Source organism: Typopeltis vanoorti, chromosome 19 (assembly GCF_054136105.1).
Source record: "Typopeltis vanoorti isolate ZY-2024b chromosome 19, IOZ_Tvanoo_1.0, whole genome shotgun sequence".
Classification (NCBI taxonomy): domain Eukaryota; kingdom Metazoa; phylum Arthropoda; class Arachnida; order Uropygi; family Thelyphonidae; genus Typopeltis; species Typopeltis vanoorti.
Genome location: NC_143567.1, coordinates 35,078,321 through 35,105,232, shown reverse-complemented (window position 1 = coordinate 35,105,232; position 26,912 = coordinate 35,078,321). Strand labels below are relative to the sequence as shown.

At 37.8% G+C, this 26,912-nt stretch overlaps 1 protein-coding gene across 1 annotated transcript in view; it reads left to right on the top strand.

Annotated features, from left to right (window-relative positions):
- Nucleotides 1-26,912, top strand: part of LOC150095990 (dehydrodolichyl diphosphate synthase complex subunit DHDDS-like) — a 69,341-nt gene that overhangs the window by 29,245 nt on the left and 13,184 nt on the right. The window contains exons 3-6 of the mRNA XM_090409583.1: nucleotides 1,929-2,071; nucleotides 5,283-5,399; nucleotides 7,149-7,250; nucleotides 17,060-17,282. Coding sequence (XP_090265709.1) covers nucleotides 1,929-2,071; nucleotides 5,283-5,399; nucleotides 7,149-7,250; nucleotides 17,060-17,282 — 585 coding nt within the window. The remainder of the gene's footprint in view (nucleotides 1-1,928; nucleotides 2,072-5,282; nucleotides 5,400-7,148; nucleotides 7,251-17,059; nucleotides 17,283-26,912) is intronic.

The window sequence follows — 26,912 nt, the reverse complement described above, 5'->3', positions numbered from 1 at the left end:
ATTCGTTACAGAATGTTAAGTAAATAATGTTAGATAAATACTACTACTGGGATGTAATGTCCCAACTGCATCCTCGAAGCTTTGTAATTAGCTTATCTGAGGATGACAATGGTTATATATATATATATATATATATATATATATTATTGATTTGGTTGCCGTGTTGGAAGTAGGCAGGTGTTTGGGAGGTCAAATGAATGATCTGAAAGGTCTGATCAAAGTGAAATTGCTGATATATATCCTGTGTTATTGCATTCTATGTCTTCTGAGCTTTTAATTTGTATCGGCTTTGAAGTTTGTGACTTCCTTATGAATATCTTGGCATCTTTGGTCCACAAGAATTGGTAATTTTTTTCTATTTTTGCTTTCCTTGTTTGGTACAACGGATTCTGGTTGTATGGTGTTAAATATTCGGATAGGAAGATTGTTGTATTGTTTTGCTGTGTGTTCAAGTCCTTGGCAACTGGTTTTTTCTGCCTGTTGGTTTTTGAGAGATTGTCTCTTGTGGACTTGCTCGTAAGACGAATTATGACTGGTGCAGGTCGTGGCAAGCCTTGGTTTTTTGCTCTTCCTAGGCATCCGATTTACGGTCTGAATGTCGTTAAGCTGTAGGGGGATATCAATTGCATGGCCTAATTTTAAAACCACGTCTCTGAGGTTTTCTGTAGGTGCCGTTTCAAGAAGACCGTTTATGACAAGATCTTCTTTATGTTGTTGCTGATTTAAACGGTCGTATTGTAGTTTTAGAGAATGAAGTTCTTGACGGAGTTCGGATGTCTCTTTCATCAAATTGTATTGGCTGTGATTTAGTGCGTTAATGCTCATTTTAATATCTTTTGCCGTTTGCAACACTTCTATAACTGCTAAATTATTATGTTTTACCAAATCTTCATATTCGCTAGTTTTTTTTGTTATTTGTTCGTTCTGTTTATTAAAGAGTTCTTGCACAAGGTCTACTAAGCTGGCTTTTATGGTCTCTAGACCGTTTTCTATTAGTATATTTAAAGAGTTGAAATTATAGGACTCACCTGCATTTTTTTGTCTGTTCAGTTCGTCGTCTGATTTTGGCTCCGGTATAATCGGCTGCGTCGTAGGTGGCTGCTTTAGGTGCGTTTCTTTGTTCTTCCTACAGAGTACGCACTTCCATTCCTCGCGTGTTACATCGGATTTATATTTATGTTGCCCGGTTGTTTCTGAAAAGCCGGCACATTTTATGTGTAGAATCCTACTGCATTTCATACAAGTTATATTATTTCCGTCGGACAATAAATCCTCCAGGCATTTGATATACTTCATGACTCAATAATAATAATAATAATGATGATGATGATGATGATGATAATGTTCAGACTATAATATGAAACAAGAAAGCAATATCAGATGAAGAATATCCACAATCCGAAAACGAGCACTGTGAACGTCTGTTATCTAAAGAGTTTAAAGCAAAGCTTCAGAAGATTGGACAGCAACATAGCTGAGTTACTCTACAGCCTATACTTAATACTGCGGTGATCGGGACCGTCGTAACCTACTAGGGAACTAAGACAAACTTAGGGGTAGCAAGTTTGGAGAACGGTAAAAAAACCGCAAAATTGTACCTCAACGATAAAATCACATTTTTTCTTTAATCTTAAACATTTTCTTGAATTTAGGGAAAATAATGCTGTCTACGTGGTATATAACTTAACAACGGTCCTGACTCTGACATATATTAGTTGTTTAACAATCCAAATATGAGACAAAACAGCTTACTGCAATTAGTTTCGCAGGAATTTTTGGGAAACTGACTCCGTCTCCCAAAAGTTCCTGTGGATGAGAAAATATATGAAATGTTTTACGGATGTAGTTAAGATATCAAGAAAACATCAAACCTATTTTTGTTAATAATAACAGTTCATTTATTAGTGCACATTTTTTTAAAATTTCAGCTTATATATTGGTGTCACCACCTGGGGATTAAAGCCATAACCGTATATGCATTTAGCACTGAAAACTTCAAGCGACCTGCCGAAGAAGTTTCTGCCTTAATGGATTTATTCAAGATTGCTTTACAAGATATATTAGAGGATAAGTAAGCATGAAATTTCACGTTTTTTTTAATCTTATTATAAGCTGAACTTCATTAAATTATATTTCTGGTTAACTAAAGTAACATAATTTATACTATCGTAAAATCTCTGATAGATAACAAAGTATATTATATAATATGCAATACGTAATACATCATCAATACCTAATAACTCCTCTGACGTTCTGCCTGCTAAAAATCGCTAAATGTTATTATTATTATTATTATTATTATTATTATTATTATTATTATTATTATTATTATTATTATTACATCAACTCTCCTGGAGTTAAAGACTCATTGAGAGAGAGAGAAAGAGAGAGAGAGAGAGAGAGAAAGAGGGAGAGAGAGAAAGAGGTTTATACCATTAACAATTGAAAATATATAAGAAATATACATTATATTACATTACAATGCGAAATAGTGCATTATTTCGCATATTGCACCAATCCTCTGAATCTCCTTTTGCAACATGCCCTTAAATTTCAAATTTGGATCCATCATAACCCCAAGTTCTCGAGCTTCCTCAACGTCCTCCAGTATATTTCCGTATATAGAGTATGCAGTATCCCATCTACAGATTATAAAATTCAAAACCGTAAAATTCAAAACCGTACATATTAAACTAACATCACCATTTAGCTTCCCATATTTCCAGCTTATTAGGATCCTCCAGAACAGCCAGTATATCAACCCCACTCTCAATAACCTTCCTCAGCTTAACGCATCCACAAACAATTGAATATCTCTTTGAATTTTAGTGACAATATCAAAAGTTGAAAAGTAGTTGTTCTAGCACAGAGCCCTGTAGAACTCCACCGGTAACTTTCGTTTTCTCAGATATTGCCCCTCTATACACTACCCTTTGATATATATCAGAAAACCACTTGCCAATCCACTGCACCAACTTAATATCCTAACCAATACGTTGCAGCTTAAATATCAATTTATCATGTGGTACCCTATCAAATGCCTTTGAAAAATATAAAAAAATACAGTGTATGAATTTCCCATCATCAACCACTCTTGTCACTTTATTATAAAAGTTAATGAGATGGCTGAAACAAGAACACCCCTTAACCTTCAGAGATGATATCATTTTACCAATTAATGGTAAAACAAATTGGTAATCACATTACCAATTAATGCCTCCATTCTTCCATCAGCTTTACATAATGGCACTATCTTATCTTCCTTCCACTCCCCGAGGGACTTTTCTAGTTGCACGGCTTTCATTAAATAGCCAAGTTAAGAGAGCTGTTAGTTCTTTAGCGTACTCCCTTAACACTCGTTGCGAAATTTCATCAAATCCCACAGCCTCGCTCACATCCAGAGTACTTATTATTGTAAATACATCCGCTTCACTTCTAATTCGTCAACCCTTTCCATCTTCTTTGGCATAAGACTCACCTGCCAAAATGAAACACTCTAATGATTTAATCATTAAACAGCTCTACAATATTATTCGCCATGGTCATTAGACCATTTCCATCTGGTAAGAACCATTTGTCCACAGGCATTCCTTCTTTTGCTAGCCACATAACGATAGAAAAAAAAAATCCTTAGAGTTGTCCCTTGAAACCTCCTATTCTAATTTTCCCCTTCATGATTATACTAGTCACCTTTCTTGCTTGAGCTTTGCATTCTTCATGAAACTGTTCACTGCCTCACTTTGTATACTTTGTGCCATAACCTGTTTTTATCAGCAATTCTTTCTTAATCTTAGTACTCATCCATTTTACCCGATTTTTTTAAAATTTTTTTCACGGGTGGTAACGCAAGTATACTTTGCTACTGCTAGTGCTACTAATGCTACTAACATATGGTCCTTAACTAGCTTCCATGTACCATTGTCCTCTACCCTCTAATTCCTTCATCAATGGCACTGTCCGAAGTTGATTTCTAAGACTATTAAAATCGCCTGCCTTATAGTTCCACATCATTTATTTCTCTTTAAGACTTTCTCATGCCTGTGCGTCCCCCCCCACTAGATCAATACCAAATGGTCACTTTCACCAAGCGGAGGCAAATATTACATTTCAGTCACCATCAAATCCTCTGATGCTATAATCAAATCCAAAATACATGCTGTTTAAAACATTTGTCCCTCAAGAATTCCAAAAATTGACCTTTTTCTTCTATAGTTCCATAACTGAAATCACCCATAATGATCATCCGCTTTCCAATTTGTCTGAACATTTCCTATTCATTCCCCTCTACATTACCTAGCTTATAGCAACGTCCAACTATATATCTGGTCCTGCCAACCTCTAATTCACACCATACATCCTCAAAGCCATGCGCATTATATCCCTCCTGAGTCTCTATCCTTAGATGGTGCATCTCCTCCATCTCGTTTCTCCCCACTGACAGAAAATAGTATATCTTTCTACCTCTATTTCTTGTCAAGACATCATCCTCTGTTAACCATGTTTCACTAATACCAAAATATTAGGAGTATAGAAAAAGGTACTTCTCGGGCCTGTCTCTCTCTCTCTCTCTCTCTCTCTCTCTCTCTCTCTCTCTCTCTCTCTCTCTATATATATATATATATATATATATATATATATATATATATATATATATATAAGAGCTTGTGTCCCTCCCTATTCAGATACAGCCCATCTTTTGCATACAGCGTTCTTCTACAATCGAATCCACTTCAAATATTGACATACTTTAGACTTCTCTAGACTTTATAAGCAAATAAAGTTTGCTTACACTCGGATTTTATCCGAGTGTAAGCAAACTTTATTTGCTTATACTCGGACAAAGGATTAAACCTAGAATATAATTTCTTGGTATCGTTAATAAATTTCATTCTGAAATTGAGCTTGTGACAATACTTTTATTAACCTAGCTTATAAGTGTATTGATAAATGATGAATATTTTTTAAAAAAGAAATATCCATTCAAAATTACTGCATAACTTTTATAGAACTTCAGTGGCCATTTATTATGTTGTATAGAATGTAGACATAACCTATTAATCTTTTTGGCACTTAAACTGAAATGTTATTATTATTTTATTATTATTAATTTTTGAGATTTGAACAGCAGAAAAAAACATATCCCCTTAAAAGTTTAAGAAGTATTCTTCCCAAGTTCTAGCATACTGTTTATGTGTTTATGTTGTAAGATATGATTATTAGAAACGATGTTTATCTCTGGAATAAGCATTCGACCAATCTACATTGAATTTCTTTTCATGTAGGGAATCTCTTAATAAATATGGAACAAATATCAAGATTTTGGGTAATCTATCTCTTCTTCCACTTGATCTACAAAAAGTTGCTGCTGAAGTAATGTTATACAGTAGGACAAAAAACGGGTTAGTTCAAATTTTGTATATTATATGAAAATGTTATAATGTTAGACCAGTATAAACCGATTTCTTTTATTTATATTTTTTAAAGTTCTATGTTATTGAAATGTTAAATAAATAATATTGTTACGCATCTGTTGTCTCAGGATGCCCAGTTTTAAACTTGGCCACCCATCTGGCAGCTGTTGGATATGCTGGGGCACACTACCCTAAAGTCTCACACAAATGTCTTCGAATTTCTTCAAAACCTCTGGCATGACTTCTTATATATCCTAAAATAAAAAGAACAAATTATTACAATTGGATGAAAGGGTTTAAAGATATGTTCTTTCTTGTGGTTATATCAGTTGATTTTTGTTCAAGGCGTTTATCAAAACTTTTCAGCCCCCCCCCCCCCTTCGTACATCGTGATTGTCGAGCTCTTGATCAGGAGTGGTGTAGGCACAGACAGCTATTGTTCTTTATGCTTTCTGGAGGACTCAATCCGCAACCATTACAGTGATTAACTATCTATGGACTTTCTCTCAGTTAACTGGCATTTTCTATTAATATGAAGTGATGATTGTATGAAATTTCGATCCGTCTAGAATTCCTATGATAATAGAAAGCGTATATAAGAACAACAAAATCTTTAACAAAATATAAATTAACATAATAATTTTTTTTAATCTTTGCCATTATTACTCTATTGAATGCTTGTTTTTGAGCAGCAAATATCAGACCTTTCGTCCCTTTCTTGATGTTGCGCTGCTGAACACATTGCCAAGTCAAGCGAATGTCAACGTTTTTATTGTTTGCCCTTCAAAAATTGACCACTGAGTGCTTTTCCTCCCAAACTTTTTGATATTTTTTGCCATCTCTCTCTCTCTCTCTCTCTCTCTCTCTCTCTCTCCTGCATTTCTTTTTAAAATGTACCACATTTACGTCATGAGTTTTTCTTTGTGAGCTTGTAGGAGTATAGGCATACGTACTTCCAAACATTGTTGTAAGCGCCTACTATCTCAGTCTTGTTTTGTCTCTTCTACATGTATATAACAATCGTAGTTTAGGAAGTTTACAATGAAATTTGATACTTAAAATTTGTAATCTAACTGTTCAAATTCTTTCAGTCTGGTTTAAATTTGGTAATCTTTATAGCTTAAATTATATTCTAAAGCATTAGATTATGTTTTTCTTATAAGATTCCTTCCCTATTGTCATCTGACTCCTCTCTATTCTCGTTTCATAGCTCATTTCTGTACAGAATTTACTAAACTGCACAAATTAAATTTACTTGTGCAGTCTTATTTTCACTTGTTTATTTATAAAATAATCACTGTGCTTCACATAATAAAACTTATTTTCGTTTGTTCAACTTACTAAGACGGACGTAACGTAAGGTTGTCATACTCGCATCTCAATGAACCAGCATGGATCGTCAAAAATAGCTCTGTAGCAAGTTACTCTCTGCTACTTCTCATGTTCTACGATAGAGTCTGACTTATGCAAGTCAGAAACATGAACTGAAAATGTACGGAATCCAACTGAACATTTCGACATTTAAGTGAGAAAAAAAAAAAAAACAGCGAAATAGGCAAAGATGTAGCTCAGTACGTTTGACGTATTTACTAAATAATTCATCAGAGTGGCATATTTCAAAAGAATTCGTAAAATTAGACATAAGTGATGTCAGCAAAATAACATAACAACGTTTAGTTTCGTAATATTGTATGACTGTAAATGCACCAATTTCAATTTGTTTCTATTTCCTTTTAGGATATATGTAAATATCTGTGCGCCTTATACATCTAGAGAAGAACTTTGCTGGGCAGCGAAAAACATGGCAGAGGGTGTTCAAAGTGGATTATTACATTCCAGGTATATTGTAAAATATTCTTTTCTAAACTTTTTTTTTTTTTTTTGAGTGGCCTGTTCCTGCCGCGAGCAGGAATTTTATGTGCCTAGATATAGTTCGCCCACCATTTCTAGATCCCTTGTTGGATTTGTGCCAAGAATAGTCGATTCATGCTGAAGGGGAGAAAGAAATGAAGGATGTACGAATTGGTCGCCAACATGCGAAATCACGTGCTTTCTTGTCTGTCGCTGTACTAGTACTAGCTTGATTTTTGTTGTTCTCTTTTTGCATTATTTTTTTATTATTAATTTGTATGATGGATCCAGTACAGTCAACAAGTTCTATTGTTACACGTTTCAGTAGCTCTTGCAAAAGAATATTGAATAATGTGCTGACATTCTGCGAAAAAGAATCCTCAGAAGGCCGTCTTCTTGTTCCCCTTTCTCAAGTCATAAAACGTGCAAGTGCAATTGCGGGCGTATCGGGGTCGACTGTTAAAAGAATTCGTAGGGAATCAAAAGGTGAAGGTAAGCCAAAATTTAAATCTCCTAAAAAAAAAAAAAAAAAAAGCGCCAGAGTAAAACCATCGAAACCGTAGCTTTGAATGATTTTGATGTAGACGTTATAAGAAGAGCTATTCACGAATTTTACGTATTCGAGAAAAGAGTGCCAACTGTTCCGAAATTGATTCCTGTGCTTAAAGAAAAAATTAATTTTCCTTGGAAAAGAGAGAAACTTTAAGGAAAATACTTCATGAAATCGGATTTTGTTTTAAAAATCCCAGAATAAAAGGAAACTTATCATGGAGCGAAGTGACATTGTTTTATATAGAACGTAGTATTTGCACGTATTAACACTCTACGTACATTTTTCCAACTGTTATACAAGCAAAATAGTTACACTTTAAAAACAACAATGTTCGTAAAAGAAAAGCTAAATTTTCCGACCTGTAATAATAAACAAACTCAGTTTGTTTATTATTACCTCCCAGAAGACAGACTGATTACCCTATTATCGGAATGGATTCTCCTTTTTCTGACATGCGCAGTAGTTTCGAGGGACCTCAAATCGGTGGGCGAACTATATGGAACTTAAAAAATGGAAACACAAGTATCCGTAGCAAAGAGTATTCCACATTTGTCCCTCTAACAATAGAGGTATAGAACATCTGAAACAATCTTGTATTAACTGGATCACTCTTTGCTATCGGAATCATAATAAATAGAAGCACATTTTCTAGAGAGAAGGATTTAGCATTAAATTTTGAGTAAATTTTGAAAAGTTGAGTAGTCCGAAAGGGAAATGTTAAAAGACGCATGTGTGGATAAGTCGATGTCATAAGCAAGAATTGGAACCAGTGTGTATAAAGGTAGGAAAACCATCAATGATTTTAAGGCATTCATCTAACAATTCAGAGACCAGTGAAAATATATTGAGAGCAAGAAATTTTTCATTCTTCAGATAGACGCCTAAACATGTGATGATTAAAATCCAGGTAATTAATTAGATAAAGAAACATAAGATTCTTTACGGTTGGACAGAAAGAGAAATTTCCGAAAATGGTTCAATGAGTTTTGCAAATATTTCATAAAAATTGTCCTATTATACGATCCACCTTACTTTTCCAAGTACGTTCATGACTTCCTGTTCTTTGCAGAATTCAAAATACCTGCTATGATAGCTACTGTTATTTTTTGTTAGGAATTATGGCCGAAGCAACTAAGGCTATGAGACAGACCGTGAGAGCATCCAGAAGAAAGAGCAATCCATAAATAATATAATAAATAAATCAGCTAACGCCTTTTTATTCCCGTATACGGGGAGTAGGCGAGGCCATTTAGCCCTATCTAACTTTTGGAGACTGAGTGGGCAGTTCAATCTCCACTGGTACCAATCAGAGATAGATGGCCCAAGGCTATCACTAATTAAGCGGTACTCAGTGAAGAGAGACGGCTCAAATGTGCTGCCATCTCGTGGTCCCTAACCCTAACACAATATATCTAATGTCTGAAATAATGTGGGTTCTACGGTCGATTTTCTTGAGTTTACAGGACGAAAAACCCGAGTTTCTGGGAGGAAAAACCTGCTTGCCCGTGCCAGAGATCGACTAACTCGGGAACCGGTCGAAAAAAGGCTTAGAAAAATTTCCTCTAGTCGCCGACTAGACTCGAAACCAAGTCTTCCTTCGTGCGGCCAAGCGCCGTGGTTGGCAAACGCCGCATCCACTGAGCTACACAGGCTCCAGCTACACAGGCTCCATGAAGAAGTTTTTCTTCATGAAACTTTTTTATCCCACAAAACAGAACGTCGATCAGGAGAACAGACATAACACACTCACACATCTCATAGCTTTAGTTACTTGGCAACACGAACAACAACACTAAAGTTTCTTGAACAAAAATTACGTGGAACCGGAATGATAATAAATAATTTACTAACTAAAATAATTATTGGCACTCCAACTTTTTGCCAGCATAAAATAGCTTTATCATAGGTACTTTAAGGACACACACTTAGCCACACTGAGGATGAGCATAACATAACATAACATCACTGGCCAGAAGGGTGAAGCAAAATGCTTTTTATTCCCCGTTGTTGTCTGATAGGGAGGACGAATTGAAGGAAAGAATTATGAGCTGTACGCTCTCCCTGGGGAGGGGGGGGGAACGGAGATTAATCTTTGTTGCTAGTATTTAGGATGGCTTTTGGCCTCTTGTAATTGAAGAGGTCAGTTTCATCATAGTTTGCTGCCTGTTTAACTAGATCGTTGGGGTGTGTAGAGATCTTTGAGAAGAATTTTTCCGCTGTAGTTTGTAGGAAGGAGTAGATGTAAGGGATGTTTGTATCTCTATGCAGTTGGACGTTTCTCACAAACCACGGTGCATCCATGATCATGCGCAAACACTTATTCTGCACTCTCTGCAGCCTGAGGATGTTGGTGTTGGATGTGTGGCTCCAGGCTGGAGATGCATATGTTATTATGGGGCGGATCGTCAGCAGGTAGAGGAGTACTTCGATTCTGGTATTTAGCTTGCTTTTTCTATTTATTAGAGGGTAAAGTTGTGCGATGGTTTTAGATGCTTTCGCGCATAAGGCTTTGATGTATGGGTTGAACGTTAATCTTTTGTCTAGAATTACCCCCAAGATACTTTGTTTCTATTTGCCAGGGGATTTTGGTGTTGATTAGATAAAGGTCCCCCTTGGGAGTTGCCAATCTTCTGGTGAAAAGCATTGTTATACTCTTTTGGGGATTCACTTGTAATCTCCATTTGGAGAACCATTGTTTTAGTTTTAGTAGGTTTTCTTGCAGTTTTTTAGTAATGAGATGTGGTTGTAGAGATATGGCAAGTACTACTGTGTCATCTGCATAGAGTACTAAGATGGATAACATTGCGTTGTGTGGGATGTCTGCCATATATATCAAGAATAAGATCGGTGCCAGCAGGGAACCTTGGGGAACTCCCGCAGAGATCCGTCACTGACTTGAAACTGTTCCGTTTATTTTGACTTGTATGTGTCTGTCCTGGAGGTAAGATTTAATTAGGTGGACGATTCTTGATGGTATGCCTGCTGAGATGAGTTTGTGTAGTAATCCGAAGTGCCATATCTAATCCAAAGCTTTTGCTATGTCGAGGAAAACTGCTCCAGTGTGCTGGTGCCAATTGTAGCCGGTTGTTATGTACTCAGTTATCCTATGAATCTGTTGAGTAGTACTGTGATGTTGTCGAAAGCCAAATTGTTCCTTTAGAAGGATATTTAACTCGTTTACTGAGGCTTGGAGTTTGGAGAGGATGATATTTTCGGCAATTTTGCCTAAGTTTGAGATTAGTCTGATGGGTCGATAGCTTTCAGGCAGGTGTGGATCTTTACTTGGTTTATGCACTGGGACCACATCTGCGACTTTCCAATAGTTGGGGAAATAGTTAAATAGGAACATGGCATTCATTATGGTGGTGAGGTGTAACAGCTCTTCGGGGCAGCAGTTTAATTATTCTATTTGTTATGCTATCTGGCCCAGAGGCTTTTTTATTCTTTAGCTTCTTTAGAACTTCATAGATTTCTGCTGTTGAGGTGGTTGTAGGTTTGCTGTTGCAGGTGTCGGTGAGTTTTAGAGCATATCTGACATGGAGGTGGATTTTATAGACATGCTTGATGTCCAAGTTGTCGTATGTAGGGCTACACTGTTTTTCAAGGTTCTTTGCTATCTCTTCAGCTTTTTCTGCGTCCGTGTGTACTAGGCCCCTGTCTGACTTGAGCGGGGGAAAGAGATTTGTTTTTGTTTCTGAGGCTTCTTAATATGTTCCAGATGGAGTGTTCACCGGGTGATACAGAGGCTAATTTGGCTTCCCATGTTTCGTTCCTGTGAGCTCTAACACGTTCATTGCCGAGCTGAAAATTGGAATTGCGTGTGGTGGCCAAATTTTTTTTATTTTTTTATTTAGTTAGCGGTGTCCACGCGATAACACGTGATCGGCCGTTTGGTGAGAACTCGCATCGCGTGATTGGCAATGAACGTTCATTGCGAAGCTGAAAATTGGAATTTCGTGTGGTGGCCAAATTTTTTTATTTTTTTATTTAGTTAGCGACGTCTACGCGATAACGCGTGATCGGCCGACCGGTGAGAACTCGCAACACGCGATATCGGCAATGAACGTGTTGCGTGCTTCTCTAACTTCATTGTTCAGTTTGTTGAGGATATTTTTGTCATGAGGTGCACGGGTGTTGTGGTACCTTTTCCTTGCTTTGTTTTTGTCCTTAATTAAATCCATGATGTCTTCAGGTAGTCGTTTTGGCTTAAGAGTGGTTTTGGTAGAGGTGACAACCTTTATGGCTGTGTTGATTTGCTGAGTCAGACTTTTGACAGCATTTTCAATTTCATTTATGGATCTGATGTGAGGGACAGGTCCAATATGTTCCGATAGTACTGTTACACCCTGATACCTTCACGATGTGGAATTTTCAGTTATCATGGTGTAACATGAAGAGAAAATAAAATAAAACCCCCTGTATAAGAGCTAATACATAAATTACTTAAAGAAAGAAAAATATTCTTTCATCCAAGTAAAATATATAACAAAAAGTGTTTGTTGAATTAAATAATAAAAGAAGCAATATGTTACAGTTATGATAAAAAAAAATTAGCTAATGAGAGAGGCTAGATATTAAAATATTAAGTAAATTCTTAGAAAATTTGGAAGGGGGATTAAATTAGAGGCTAGCAAAAGAAAAACAATAGACTATCCCTTAGGGTCAATTCCCGGATTTAGACATCGTCACGTGTGAGTTTCGTGCTTGCCGATCTCAGGATGTTTGGCAGAAAAACGCCACCCTAATTGGTCGGTGAAGTCGAATCCAGTAAGGGGAGGAGAAAAGAAATTAAAGAAGGTGCCGGTAGGGTTCAAGGTATAAAAGGGTTAGAAAACCCACCTGCGAAGCTCTTTTTCCCGGATAGTTTCTTCACGAGCTCCTTCGTATAGGTTTCACGTGGTTTTCCTGAGCGACGGGATTGGAATTAACTCCATCGTCACAACAAGGAAACAAAAGTGAGCGGCATTTCGATTCCGTATTTCGTATGGTAAGAATCGAGGAATGCCATTTAGCTAAAGGAAAGAAGGTATTATCTATGTGTTTCATCGTCCAGTGACAACTACGAGAAAAGGAAATCTGTAAAGAAGTCGGTGTCCACGTGGTGAGTTTCACAGCCCCATGGTATAGATGATTCTAAAGTGTGTTCTTAATTCAAGTACGAAAAGTAAAGATCGCATAAGCACAATTTAATGCCGAAAGAACTTAGGAGTGACCGATTATAGGAGAGATCATACCAGGATAGTTCAATCGGGAAAGGGTAGAGGCCAATATAGAAAACTCAAGAGAAAAAGGTACTGTAAAAATCTTGTGTTAACTGAAAATCGTCTGTAATTGTAATCATTATTCTATTACTGAACTGTTGAAAAGACTAAGGAAATTTATACTAGGACTTTAGTACATGACTGATTATAATGAAAGATGCTTGGTAATATTAATATTATATAAGTAATTATGTGTCCTGAGATTTATGCATGTGTATTGTAACGTATAGGAAAGTTTTAAATGTCAAAGTTATGTGTTGGTACAATGAAAGGATAATTTAATCTAGAGTTTTGGATAGTTAAATAGAGTGAATTGATCACATATGTCCATGTGCTACAGCATATAGCGTATATTCAGACTAATATAGGGTTAACTAAGGTGTTAATTAGATCTGGATTATACATATGATTGTATGTGTTGAATTTGTTATGGTGGCATGATCGTAATGCCCGTATAGGATCTTAGCCATATACTTGTGATTAGCTAATGTTATTTTGTAAATATTTTCTTAGTATTGAATTGAATTATATTAGAAATTGAACTGTGCCATGTTGTCTGAAATTGCTGCCCAATAAACGTACGAACCTAATCACGCGGGAATTTGATGTGTTAAGTTATGAGATAGAGAGTCACGACTGTTTAATAGTTTCACGCTCAGATATATTTTTTGTATTTTGATCCTTGTTTTTGAATTATATATCTTGAACTAAATGTCCTGAAAGGCGCAGTATAATATAAATATTAGGGACACTAAGGGGAGAAATAGGCTTAAATATTTGTATTTTGGGCTAATATCTCGTACATAGATAAAAGTTGAATATAGATGAGCAGAATTTCACTAGATAGAATAATAATCATAAATTGGGTACTACAACAGTACTACTGGTAGTTTTTTCCATAAGGTGAAGGAGTAGGGGGGGCAGTAGTTGTGCTTACTTTCCCAGCTGAAGCAGGATTGGATTGTGATTGGATGTCAGTTCGTTTAAAGAGTTTAGGCTATACTGTAGCTTAATATTTTGTAGGATAGCAATGTCAAGTATGTCGGCACTGTGCCATACGTACTATGATGTGTTGGTTCTACGGGGCCTGCCGCCACTGCATAGTTTAAACTGGAGTAGCTGAAAAGGGTGTAGCCGTTTCTGTTGGTGGTTTTGCTGTTCCATGCAGGGTATTTCGCATTTAGGTCACCGGCAATGATGGCTTGCTCTTTATTGCCCAGGACGGCATCCAGATCTGAATGTAGTAGATTCTTTGATGGAGGGTTGTAAGCTGCATAAAGTGTGTTTCCCAGCTGAGGTAGTGAATACTACTATTCCTGTGAGCTCTAGATTTCTGGTTGAGGGGGCTGGTTACAGAGTGGTGATCGATGTGGCTTTTTATGAAAATGGCGGTGCCACCTCCTCTGTAGTTTATTCTGTCGTTTCTGTGGAGGAGGTATCCTCTAACCTTGGGGTTGTCTGCTGGTCTTAAGTGGGATTCATTTATTAGGATGAAGTCTGGGTTGTATCTCACTGCGAATTCGCGGAATTCCAGAATCTTGTTTCTAAGTCCACTCGCGTTCCACGCAATGATCTGTAGGAAAACTGGGGTGCTTTTGTTTTTATGCATTTATGAGAGCTGCTAGGATGGATTGGGTTTCTTGTAGAAATCTTTTTCTGGAGTCCGATGTGGGGTTAGATTTACTGAATTCTTGCAGCATATTTGCGAGTTTTTTGATGAGGGCTGCTAAATTTGGGTGGTATTGTTCCTGAGTGGCCTTTGTTGAGTGGACAACATTTGGGTAGGTCTTCGTCTGCCATTTGTGGTTTGCTTCGATTGGGGCTTCTGGTTGCGGCAGTTAGCTCTGCATCGTGTTTTGTCGACCTCTGGTGGGTTGAGGAGCTGGGGCTACTGCTACTGGTTTTTGTAGATTAGTAGAGGGAGTATATCGTCTGTTTTTTGGGGTGTTGTATACATCCTTTGTAGTTTGCTGGATGCGGGCCCCCGTAGTTTGCACATTTAGCCGGGGTGGATTTTGGCTCAGTGCAGGTGTTTGTGTGGTGACTCTCACCGCATTTTACGCGCTTGTATTCAGCTTTACATAATCTCTGGGCATGACCATACTTTTGGCACCTGTGGCACTGTCCTGATGAGGTCCTTTTTTTTAGTGGTTCTGGGCTGATTTTTAGCCCAAATTGATGTTAGGTCATATATGTTTTTGTATGCCTGGTGGATCTCTACGAAGACGAGTGGCATCGGACTTTTGTCTGCTCTGGTCATTCTGCTGACTTTGATGGGTAGTAGGTCTTGGTAGCAGAGATCAGCGGCTATGTCTTCTGTATGTATGTGCTCTGATACTCCACGGAGAACCACTTCAGGCTCCTCTCGGAGTCGAGGGTAAAGGTGTGGTATTTTACACCTTTATTGTCTAGCTCATTATTGTCGAGTCTGCGGTAGTCCATTATAGTGGTAGGCTGAATTTTTATGCCATCGTCTAAATTCTTTGCTGTTGTGTATGCTATCTGTAGATTAGTCATAGTGACCCTTAGTTCCATCCACCTGTTCTTTTCTCTTAAGATAATTGGGGGCAATTTCTCTTTAGTGGGGGAAAGGGAGAGTCAGAGTTTTGTCCATCTTCCTCCATACCTTCATCTGTGGGTGGTTCTGTCGTCTGTGTTTTGCGTTTTTTCCGCGGGAGGGTCTCTCCTTGTTCCTGGGGGGGGGGGGGGATTGGAGACCACCAAATCCAGTTTTTCCTCTGTATTAGCAGCATCTTCGCTTTACTCATCATCCCTCGTTGTGGAGTACAGGTTAAAGTAGCCTGGCCATTCCACTTCAAATTTTTTTTAGTAATGTTTTGAGTAGGCTTAGCGCCAGTCCTTTGTCTAGTGTCTATCAGGGCGTTGGTGTCTATTTCGGTCATAATTACGTCTAGTAGGTTTGATTGGGGGGGGGGGATCAATTACTAAGACTGAAAATTAATAGCGAAACCCCTTACCTTTCGCTGAACGAATCTCACACCTGGTAAAGTTTTTTTGAATTCACAAGTTTGCTTTCTGCAATAGCTACGGTTAAAATAATCATGAAAAAACCACTACTCATCCCAACCAAATACTGAAGATGAAACGACCTACATCAAGAAGGACAGTCACGTGCATGGAGGGCGATAGTGGCGCTATCCTCAGTGATCTTGTGCGATCACTACTGACGGGAGGAGAAGGCAGTATGCCAAACTTTGCACAAGAACGCACAATAAGTTCTACTACTGTTAATTGGGTTCAATAGCACTTAGCCGCTTCATGAAACAGTCTCAATGATTTAAATTGACTTGTGTAGTAGTAGTTCCTCTTTCTTCTATCTGATGAAATTGTCTTTATCTAAGACGTTGTGCTAGTCCACTTTTCTTGTGTTCTTTCCTTATACCAAGTTGGTCTGTCTTGTCTGTCCAAAATACTAGGTCCCACATTTATAGGGATCTGCAGTATATCCTGCCAATGCAGGATTGTCCTTGTTCTCGAATACTGGCTTAAGCAATCGGAGTGTAAATAATTAATTTAGTTAGTAAATTGTTTAGTTTCATTCCAGCTGCACGTAGTTTTTGTTCTAAAATTTTTGTGAAGCATCATCAAGAATACGGAAATTTAAACATGAAACAATAACAATACAGTTGTGTTTAAAAATAATGCATTATCAGTCAGGTATATTGCTATTGATCCTAATTTTATTCATTTTTAAAATCTTTTTTGAAACTTTTTTCTATTCTTGTGCATAATTAAAATACTTCATTGAATTCTTGATGCTGTTTATTCCAGTTAGGTATCCTCAATTGCAAATGAAAAGAAAGAACAATTCTTATTATCTCGTTTAAAACATTGTCACTCAAAGACAAAAATTATAAATTATTGCTCATAAGATATCAAAATAAAAGATGTGAGTGTATTTTGCATTATTTAATATAATAATATTTTTCTTAATGTGCCATTTTCTTTCCTTTTTGTGACAGTGACCTCTCAGAAGATTTGATGGATCGGTGTCTTTATACTTCGCATTTCCCTAAGGTAGATTTGCTGATAAGAACTTCAGGTGAAGTACGGCTTAGTGATTTTCTGCTTTGGCAAAGTAGCTATTCCATGCTCTTGTTTACGAAAGTTTTGTGGCCAGAATTTTCGTTTCTGAAATTGATGGCAGCTGTTGTTTATTACCAGCATTATTTTCCTGCTCTAAAAGTAAGTGATTTGAATAACACATTTCATTATTGCTTCCTCCCGTCTGCATCGTTATTATGTTCAATCTCAAAATTACTAGATGATTTGACTTTAATAGCTCTGTGGGTACTCTACATAACACTGCATTAATCAGATCAACTTTGAGGGAACTACGAATATATTCATAAGATGATTAAAAATATCCCGATTGCTATCACTAGGTGACATGATGTTAGCTGTCGTGAGCGAGGATATTCTATGCCTGCTTATAACAAAACGGCAAACTGAATTCTCAATCAAAGTGGCCACATATTCGCTTTGACCAAAGATGACTAGAATCCTTTATAGTTCTTGTTAAATGATAGCAGACTTTCGTGCCTGTGATTTTTGATCCCTCCCATATCACAAAGCATTACGACTTCAGGTCACTTTCCCGTGAGACATTTTTTAAGAAATGATTTTATATAAAGAAATGAATTTTTTTTCTAATAAAATTTAGTTTAGATTTGGCGTGATCTTTCTTATAAAGTGAGCCCATTACCACTCCACTATCATCGTCCTTATTATTGCAGCAATCCTCTAAGTTGTCTTTCCTATATTTGAAGTGTGTTCCTAACATTTCAAATTTCTCATCCCCTCAAAATCCTTCCCTCCTCCGCAGTATAATTCCATAAATAACAGAACGTGCACATTGTCATCTGTGGTTGAAACCTTTCACTCAGATCTTCATATTCATTTCACTCAGATTTCATATTCAGATCTTACTGAAGAACTACTACTACATCGGCATTAAACCTGGTAATCTGCCTTAGTTTCACATAATTCGGGAACAACTGAATGTCTCCTTCTCGAGTGGCAATATCATTAACGTAAAGGTTGAACAATAATGGTCCAGAAAAGAGTTCTGTGGAACTCCATTGTAACTTTTCTTCTCCCTGATATTGTTCCGCCATACGCAAACCTTTGATACCGCTAACAGATAGCCAGTTCCAAATCTCAGCTACGCATATATAAATCCAAACGTTGAAAATTCAATAAAAATTACAGTATATACATTTCCTTCTTCAATTACCCGTATTACTTTATTAAAAAAAAATAATAATAATAAAAACACTATATCACTGAAAAAAGAGCACCGCGTAACAAATCTGTGCCAACCTGCGCAGTGATGTTGTCTTCATCTGTCCAAGGCTGTATATTAGATCTTACAAGTTTATCCAAACTTCTTACAGCCACAGAAGTAATACACAGTAGTGTGTACTCGTAGTTCCATACTACCATTCTATAACCACATTTTTATTTCGAATCCAGCCATAGATTCGAAATTGCAGTTTATTGATTGGAGATTGTCGCTTCAAAGAGATCTAAAGTCGCTTCAAAAGTTCTGTCTGGTTTTTTGTTTTTACAGCAGGATTTCTGGAGACTGAGCAGAAAAAATTATTGTCCTTATCTCACCTATGATAGGAATGCACAATCTTTTGTGGAAGGGACACACAAAACAGATAAGTTAGTGCTACTGTTAGTTCCTTGGTACATCCCCTAAAAACATATGCCCAAATTCCTTCAGGTCCCACACTCCTCGCTGACATCCCGAGTATATATAAATGCATTAACTTCTCGCTTGTAATCCTCCCCTCTTCCACCTAGGAATAAAAGATGCTTCCTCAAAATGTAGTATCCTAAAAACGTATTCAACAAATATTTCTACTCTCATCACATCGGTATTCGACCATTTGTCCCATCTAGTAAAGCAAAGTCTTTCGTCAACAATCATTCCTCCTCCTCCTGCTGGCCACGTTCCTTGTTCTTTTATAAATCTGTTGTGCATAGCTATTCAAAAGCTCTATCACTGTTCAACGCCAAAGTCGTTGAAAAAAGACTTTTTTTTTCTTTCTCTTCATTTGTCCCTTTAAATGTATTCCTTCATTTCCCATATACAATACACCAAGGGACAATTATTATATCACCCTTCTCCTTAGTCGACTCATAAATTCGAACAGTTTATATTTCAGTACTGCGTGATACCACTTTTTGTAAATTAAAAAAAAAAAAGCTTTAAATTTTACTTACATATTCCAATTAACTGTGCTTAGCAATTTAGAGGATACAATCAAAGTTTAATTAATTGAAATTTAACAATACTGTACTGTAATAAAATCTTAATAATTTTCATTAAATATTTATTTAATATGGTACTACAACTTAATATAATTATCTAATAACAACTGACACACACAGATTTAATATGGTTTACAAAGTTCAAGGATAACACGAAGTAAAAAATTATAAGTATCATTTCAATAATATTTGGGTGCCTCCATAGCGCTTGCGAAAATGGTGTGTTCGCTTCCATAGCGCTAGACTGCTTGAAGAAAAAAACTGTTCCAGATTCGATTCTAATCGCAGATTATAGGAACTATTCTAAGTCATTCTTCAGCCAATTCCCGAGTCGTCGATCTCTGGCAGAGTCATTTTTTTTTTCCTCCACCAGAAACTCGGTTCTTCCTACAACTCAAATATGTGTACAAAAAAGGCTATGGAAAATATCACAGATGATCAGGATTGGGATCGATACCCTATTTAACGAGTAACGGGAATGCACTTGATTTCACTGGCTGCCCACTGATTGTCAAAAAGTTAGGATTACAACTCCTATTCTCTCTCTCTCTCTCTCTTATTTATTATTTAAATTTAAAAACTTATTTATTTAAATTAAAAAAAAACGTATTCCTCCAGTTTTTATCAGTAATTGTCTATTTAAATAAAACGTTATTATTATTATTATTATTATTATTATTATTATTATTATCATCATCATCATCATCATCATTATTATTATAGCAAAAGAAAATGTTTATCAGTTTGAGCATGCTGAAATACTCTGCATCGAAATCATTGATACCATCAATTGACAGCATCCCTTAATACTAAATGCTATTTACAGGCTACCAAACTTAAACGTGATCAAATTCTTGCACGAACTCAATTGCTGGCTTTCACGCCAATAATTATGCTCAACTGAATACCTAATGATAATTGGCGATATAAACATAAATATTGCAAACCAAAACCATAACAACACTGTACAATATATAGATATGCTATCTATGTATAATCTATACCAACCATAACATCATATACTAGAGAAGAAATAGTCGAAAATGCTATCACTGCTTCTTGCTTAAATCATATAAACATTCAGGCACCACCAAATAGTTACACTATTTGGTGGTGCCTGAATGCAGCAGTCATAAAATGGAAAATAGCAGACCATTACTTCACGGCTCTAAACCTGCACACTAATACAATATCTATGCAACGCACCACATATGAAAAGCAACACAAAACAATAGACGAAGAAATAGTCAACCACGAAATAAGAAAAATCGACTGAAAACACACGGCGTCACCAGATTCATAGATACCTTATATAACAACATTAAACTCTCACTGGATGAAATATATAAGAAAGCTGCAAAGAAAGTCAGAATTCGTTCAAAAACAAGCAAAATCCTTAGATAACAAAACACAATCCTAGATATACACAGAAAGGACATACATCTTCAAGGCCCACCTTTCCTAATTGGGTTGTGGGGGCAACAGCTGCAAGAGAAATTTCCAATGGTCACGATCCTCTGCCACCAAGCTCAGGTGTTCTGGTGGGATTCCCAAACGTGTTCACCCAAGGTTTTGGATATAATCTATCCAGCGAGTCCTTGGCCTTCCACCCTCTGGCTTGGCAAAGAGGGCCTGCTGAGGGAGCCTCTCTTGTGGCATTCTGACCAGCTGAATACAGGTGCCCGTACCAACGTAACTGTGATCTCTCAACACGGAGAAGCAGCGGTTGAATATTGAGGGTTTCCCGAATTGCAGAGCTTCTGACTCTGTCGAGTCTTGTTAGCCCCGCAACCCTTTGAAGGAACCTCATTTCAGTAGCTTGGATTCGTGTCCGCATTCTTTCGGTCATTACCCAACTCACATGACCATAGGTGAGGATGGGGACATAGACTGTATTGAAGACAGCCAGCTTTGCCTTCTGGCTTAACTCCCGCTTCAATACTACCAAATGACCAAGCTCCTGCAAATTGAGCTTGCTAAGCCAATTCGAGTATCTAGCTCTACGTCTCATTTTCCATCATTCGTGAATATGGACCCAAGGTATTTAAACTTCTCCACCTGCCTCATTGGGACTCTACTTATATGTAGAGTGCACTGGGATGGTTGTCTTGAGATCACAAATGTTTCAGTTTTGGCCACACTGATCTTCATTCCGGCGTCTGCACAAACAGCTACAAACCTATCCAGGGTCCGCTGGAGGTCATCTGTGGAAGAGCTAAGCAGAACTAGGTCATCTGCAAAAAAGCAGACGTACAATGCTACATCTTCCAATTCTGACACATTCACTGCCTTGGCTGTGCCTATCAATCCAGTCCATAAATATTATGAAAAGGAGGGGTGAGAGAACGCACTCTTGGCGGAGGCCAACGGAGACTGTGATAGGTTCAGACTTTGTGCTGTTTACCCTGACACAAAACTCTGGGCATTCATACAGGGACTTGATGGCAGCTAATAGTTGGCCATCCACTCCATACTCCTGTACTACTTGCCAAAGCTTATCCCGAGGAACCCGGTCATATGCCTTATCCAAGTCCACAAAACATGTGTAGACATTCTTGGCATATTCCCCAGATTTCTCACAGACTTGACTTAAAGTGAAGATTTGGTCAGTTATGCTTCTACCAGGACGAAAGCCATATTGTTCTTCCTGGAACTTTGACTCAACTATGATTCTGCACCGTCTTTCCAAGCATTTAGCATACAATTTCCCAGGCAGGCTGAGCAGAGAGAGATGCCACGATAGTTACTGCAATCCTTCTGGTCTCCCTTCTTAAAGACTGGTATTATTATGCCTGTCTGCCATTGCTTTGGTGCTCGCCCAAATATCCAAGCGGCCTAACACACTCGAGTCAGCCAGAGAACACAGTCTCGATTTAAGGCTTTTAGCATTTCGGGCGGAATTTCATCATCGCCAGCAGCCTTGCCCGATTTTAGCGATTTTATTGCTAAATGGACCTCTTCTGCTGTGAGACTAGTCATTGCCCCGATCTGCACCTTTTGGATGTCCACAACTGCTGAGCCACCCGGGTTAAGAAGGCTCTCAAAGTATTCCCTCCATCTGTGGAGGATATCCTTCTCGGTTGTTAAAAGTGCACCATCAGAGGCCTTAATTGCCCTTGCTGTGCAAGATTTCCTCCCTTGAAGGTGGCGGATAGTCTGCCAGAATACTTTGTTTGCATTTGCATAGGATCAGTCTAATCTTTCTCCAAAGGTTTCCCAAGCCTTCTGCTTTGCTGTCTTTACTGCCTCAGAAGCAGCTTTTTGTGCCTCCGCATACCGCAAACGCATCTCAGGTGACTTGGCCCTAAGCCATGTTAGGTAGGACTCCTCTTTTGCCCAGACTGTTTTTTGGACTTTTTGGTTTCAAGGTGTCCTTTTCTCACTGCCCGTTGCCACGCCGAGCCGCTCTCTGCCACAGCATGAGAGTGTAGAGGCACTGACAGCTGTTCTGAACAGCTTCCACTCATCCTCAACATCTGCAGTATGCTTGGGATTCTTTTTGAACCTGGAGGAAATGTCATCTGCAAAATTCTTCCTCACAGCCTCATTTTCCAATGTCTCCCATTTCATGCGGTATAGCTGCTTAGGCCTACCAGCGTTGATGGTAGCATCTGGTTTTTGAAGCCATAGAGTGCACACAACAAGGTCGTGGTCAGTTGACAGTTCTGCCCCTCTTTTCACACGAACGTCCAACACTGAGGAAAAGCAGGTCTGCTGAGACTATAAAGAAGTCAGTCAGAGGCCTTTGTTCTGGTGTATCCCTGTACCAGGTATACGTATGGACTTCTCAGTGGTGGAAGAAGGTATTCATTATGGACAAGCTGTTAGTACAGCAGAAGTCCAATAATTTCAACCCATTCGCGTTAAGGTCACGGGCGCCGTTACTCCCAACCACACCCCTCCATGTCTGGTCATCTGTTTCAACATGTGCATTGAAGTCACCCATTAGCAGGACTGATTCCATGTCTGCCACCCTGTCAAAAGCAGCATCCACTTCCTCTAGGAAGGCAGAGTATTCTGACTCCAGATTAGGTGCACAGGCTTGCACCACAGCCAAATCATGGTTTTTCATCTGAAGCCGTAACACACATACCCGTTTCCCCCAATAGGATGCACTCAGCAAAACAGTCTGACAGCTGGGGGCTTGTGAGTATCCCCACACCCGCCTGAGCAGACATTGTCGGGCTCACACCAGAGTAGTATAGCTTCCACCCCTTATCCAGGTCGACAGTTCCAGAGCCTCTCCTCTTGTCGAAGAAAGCCCGACTAAGTCTAGCCGGTAGCTCTTGGCTTCCTCGACCAGTTCCAATTCCTTCCCTGTCAGAGAGAAGATGTTCCAATTGCCTAAAGCCATAGTCTGGTGCCGTTGTCGTTGCCATTTCCGTCCTTTTGCAGAACCATTTCTTTGCGCTGCCCCTAAACACCTCCCCAAACAGGTAGCGGGCCCATTGATGGAGTTTCCTCTAGCAGAGTGCTGAGGAGTGGTGTCTAAGGGAGATTGTAACATATTTTTCGAACGGGTCCCTCTGCCTAAAACCCGAGCGCGTCCCTTGGTAACCCGCGCGACGGACGATGCGGTATGAACATTTTTTGATGGCCTGATCATGTTACAGTGCTTGATAATGTCCTGTTAGCACAAGACGAAATGACACAGCAAAATAGGGAAGATTCCCCTCGAATACTCTAATAGCATTCGGGGGAAGGAGCAAGAAGAGAAGAAAGAAAGAAGCAAGAGAGGAAGAGGAGGGATCAGTCTACAGATAATATAAAAGATGTATATTAGATGAAGTAAGGCATGGTCCAGCATCAGGCGCCTCGGGTTTGCCACGCCCGTACTCACTAAAGTGAGCCCCTGAGGAAACGGAAAGGGCATTCTATGGAAACAATTAAAACGATATCCAAATAACGCAGTTTTAAAAAAACGAATATAAGATAACAAGGAATCGCCTTATAGCGCAAGTAAGAAATGCAAAAAAGAAACTACTACAGAGGCAAATTAACCTCCGCAGAAAATAACATGAAACAAACCTGGCATCTGATCAACGAGATGCTGGATTGTGCTCCCAATACCACCGCTTCTGAAACCATAAAACACAGCTCCATGAAATACGCTAAATCCATCCAACAACTAACAAATGACTTTAAGCAATACTTTGTAGCCTTAATCCAAGAACTGCACAGAAATATTCCTCCAATCACAAAACGTGATCCTCCACTTGTACCACAAGCAAAACAGACATTATGGTTCCCAACCATAAAAGAAGCAGAACTTCTCTCCGTACAACAAATCAAACCAAACAAAAGCTCGGGAATCGATGGTATAAGAATTGATGGATTATCAAGCAACACGCAACTAGCCTAGGCCCTATCCTACTAAAATTAATAAATAAAATATTTAAAACCGGAATACTACCAAGTGTGTTGAAGACGGCCATAACCACACCCATATACAAACATGGAAAAAGAAATTTAATCAGTAATTACGGACCCTTAGCAACACTACCAATTATCAATCAAATTATGGAGCGGATCGTAGTAAGGAAACTTGCAACATATACAGAGAACTTTCATATTATCCCCCAAAGCACGATATGGTTTTCAGAAAAATAAGGGAACAACATCTCTCTTGGAAGATTTTACTGACGCAATTAATATCGCCGTAGATAAAAGCAAAATTGTCATGGTAGTCTTTATCGATTCGACTAAAGCATTTGACACACTCACACATCAAACCTTAGAAAAGCTAAGACATGTTGGAATAGATGGACCTCTGCACAGGTGGCTTAGAAACTACCTTCAAAACAGAAAACAGATCACATGTATCGGCTCAAACTCAAGTAGAATACTACCAATAACCTGCGGAGTGCCACAGGGAGCTGTTCTCTCCCCCAACTCTATTCAACACTTATATTCACGATATTAACCAGCTACCTCTCAAAGGCAAGATCTTCCAATACGCAGACGATACAGCTATAATATCTATCCATAATAATGTAAGTATAGCCCAAACAAATATGCAGCACGGCATATTGGCTCACCAAAAACTCCATACACCTAAACTCTGACAAGACAGGAATAGCCACATAAACCATCTACAAAACAAAATCCGTCAATAACTGGCAAACTCTACAGGTTAAAAGACATAGTTCCCACACGCCAGAAAACACTAATATACAAAGCACTATGCCAAAATATACTAAGATATGCTATAACAACGTATGCATTCTGTGCACACACTACAAACTAAGTAGATTAATATCATTACAGTACAAAATGATAAAACTTGTTTCGGGAACAAAGAGACAAGACCAGGATTATATACACTGCAATGTCAGAACACAAAATACTAACAAAACACTTATATCACTATGCAGCTATGCTAAAATATTATATCGAGGACAATTACAGGACAGCCAGAAATACATATATTTATAAAAATATGTATTTCTTACAATAACTAACCGGTGTCATCCTCAGATAAGTTTACTAAAAAGCTTCGAGGATGCACGCTGAGACATTACATCTCAACCGAGATCAACACAAAGGAATAATATATATATATATATATATATATATATATATACAATTACGTATTATTATTATTATTATTATTATTATTATTATTATTATTATTATTATTATTATTATTAAGCAACGGGCAAGTTTCATTCTACCAACCAATTTGTAATACAATTAATTGCAAATGTGACATAGATAAAGGTGACTTTCAGTACAAATGTTATATAGAACAGTGCTTCCAAACTTATGGATATAAAGGCCTCCCTTGGAAAAATTAAAATATTTCACGGCCCCCATCGAAAAATAAATCATAATACAGACATATTATTATAATATTTATTATATTTATATTCAATACAAAACGTACAAAGCGAATATCGCAAAAATCAAATGCAAATATTACATTTTCAGCATCTTATATAGACATTTGACATGGCATACTTAGTCCTAAAACATTTTTAATTTGTTTTCATTGTTTCACCTCCCCCTCAACAAAACTAACGGCCCACAAGGGGGCCGCGGCCCACAGTTTGGGAAGCGCTGATATAGAAAATACCTTTGGTAACCCACATACATTTATTCTTAAAATTCCGAAGCTAATTCCAAAATTTTTGCATTCATTTTTTCAGTTCAATTTTTTTTTTTTTACAATGACTGAATTTTTTTTTATTACTGTATTTGTATTAGGCCTGTCAAACATTCCTAATACGAAAAAACAACCTTAGATGCTTCAGAGATCGATTTGAAACACACGGCAACGACAGAAAATAGATATTTACTCTAATATTCGTTTCCCTTTATTTATTTTTGAAATTATTTATTTTACACTTCTACATTTTAATTTGCTAGCTTCGTATTTTATTCCTTCAAACATTAATACACGTATGTTATGTGTTTAAGTCTCCCATTTCTTGATATTAAAGGCCTCGTATTATTTTGCCTTGGTTGAATATTTATAGAAGGTAAACAATAATATGGTAACTAGAATACACTGTTAATAAGTGCGCTCCTTTA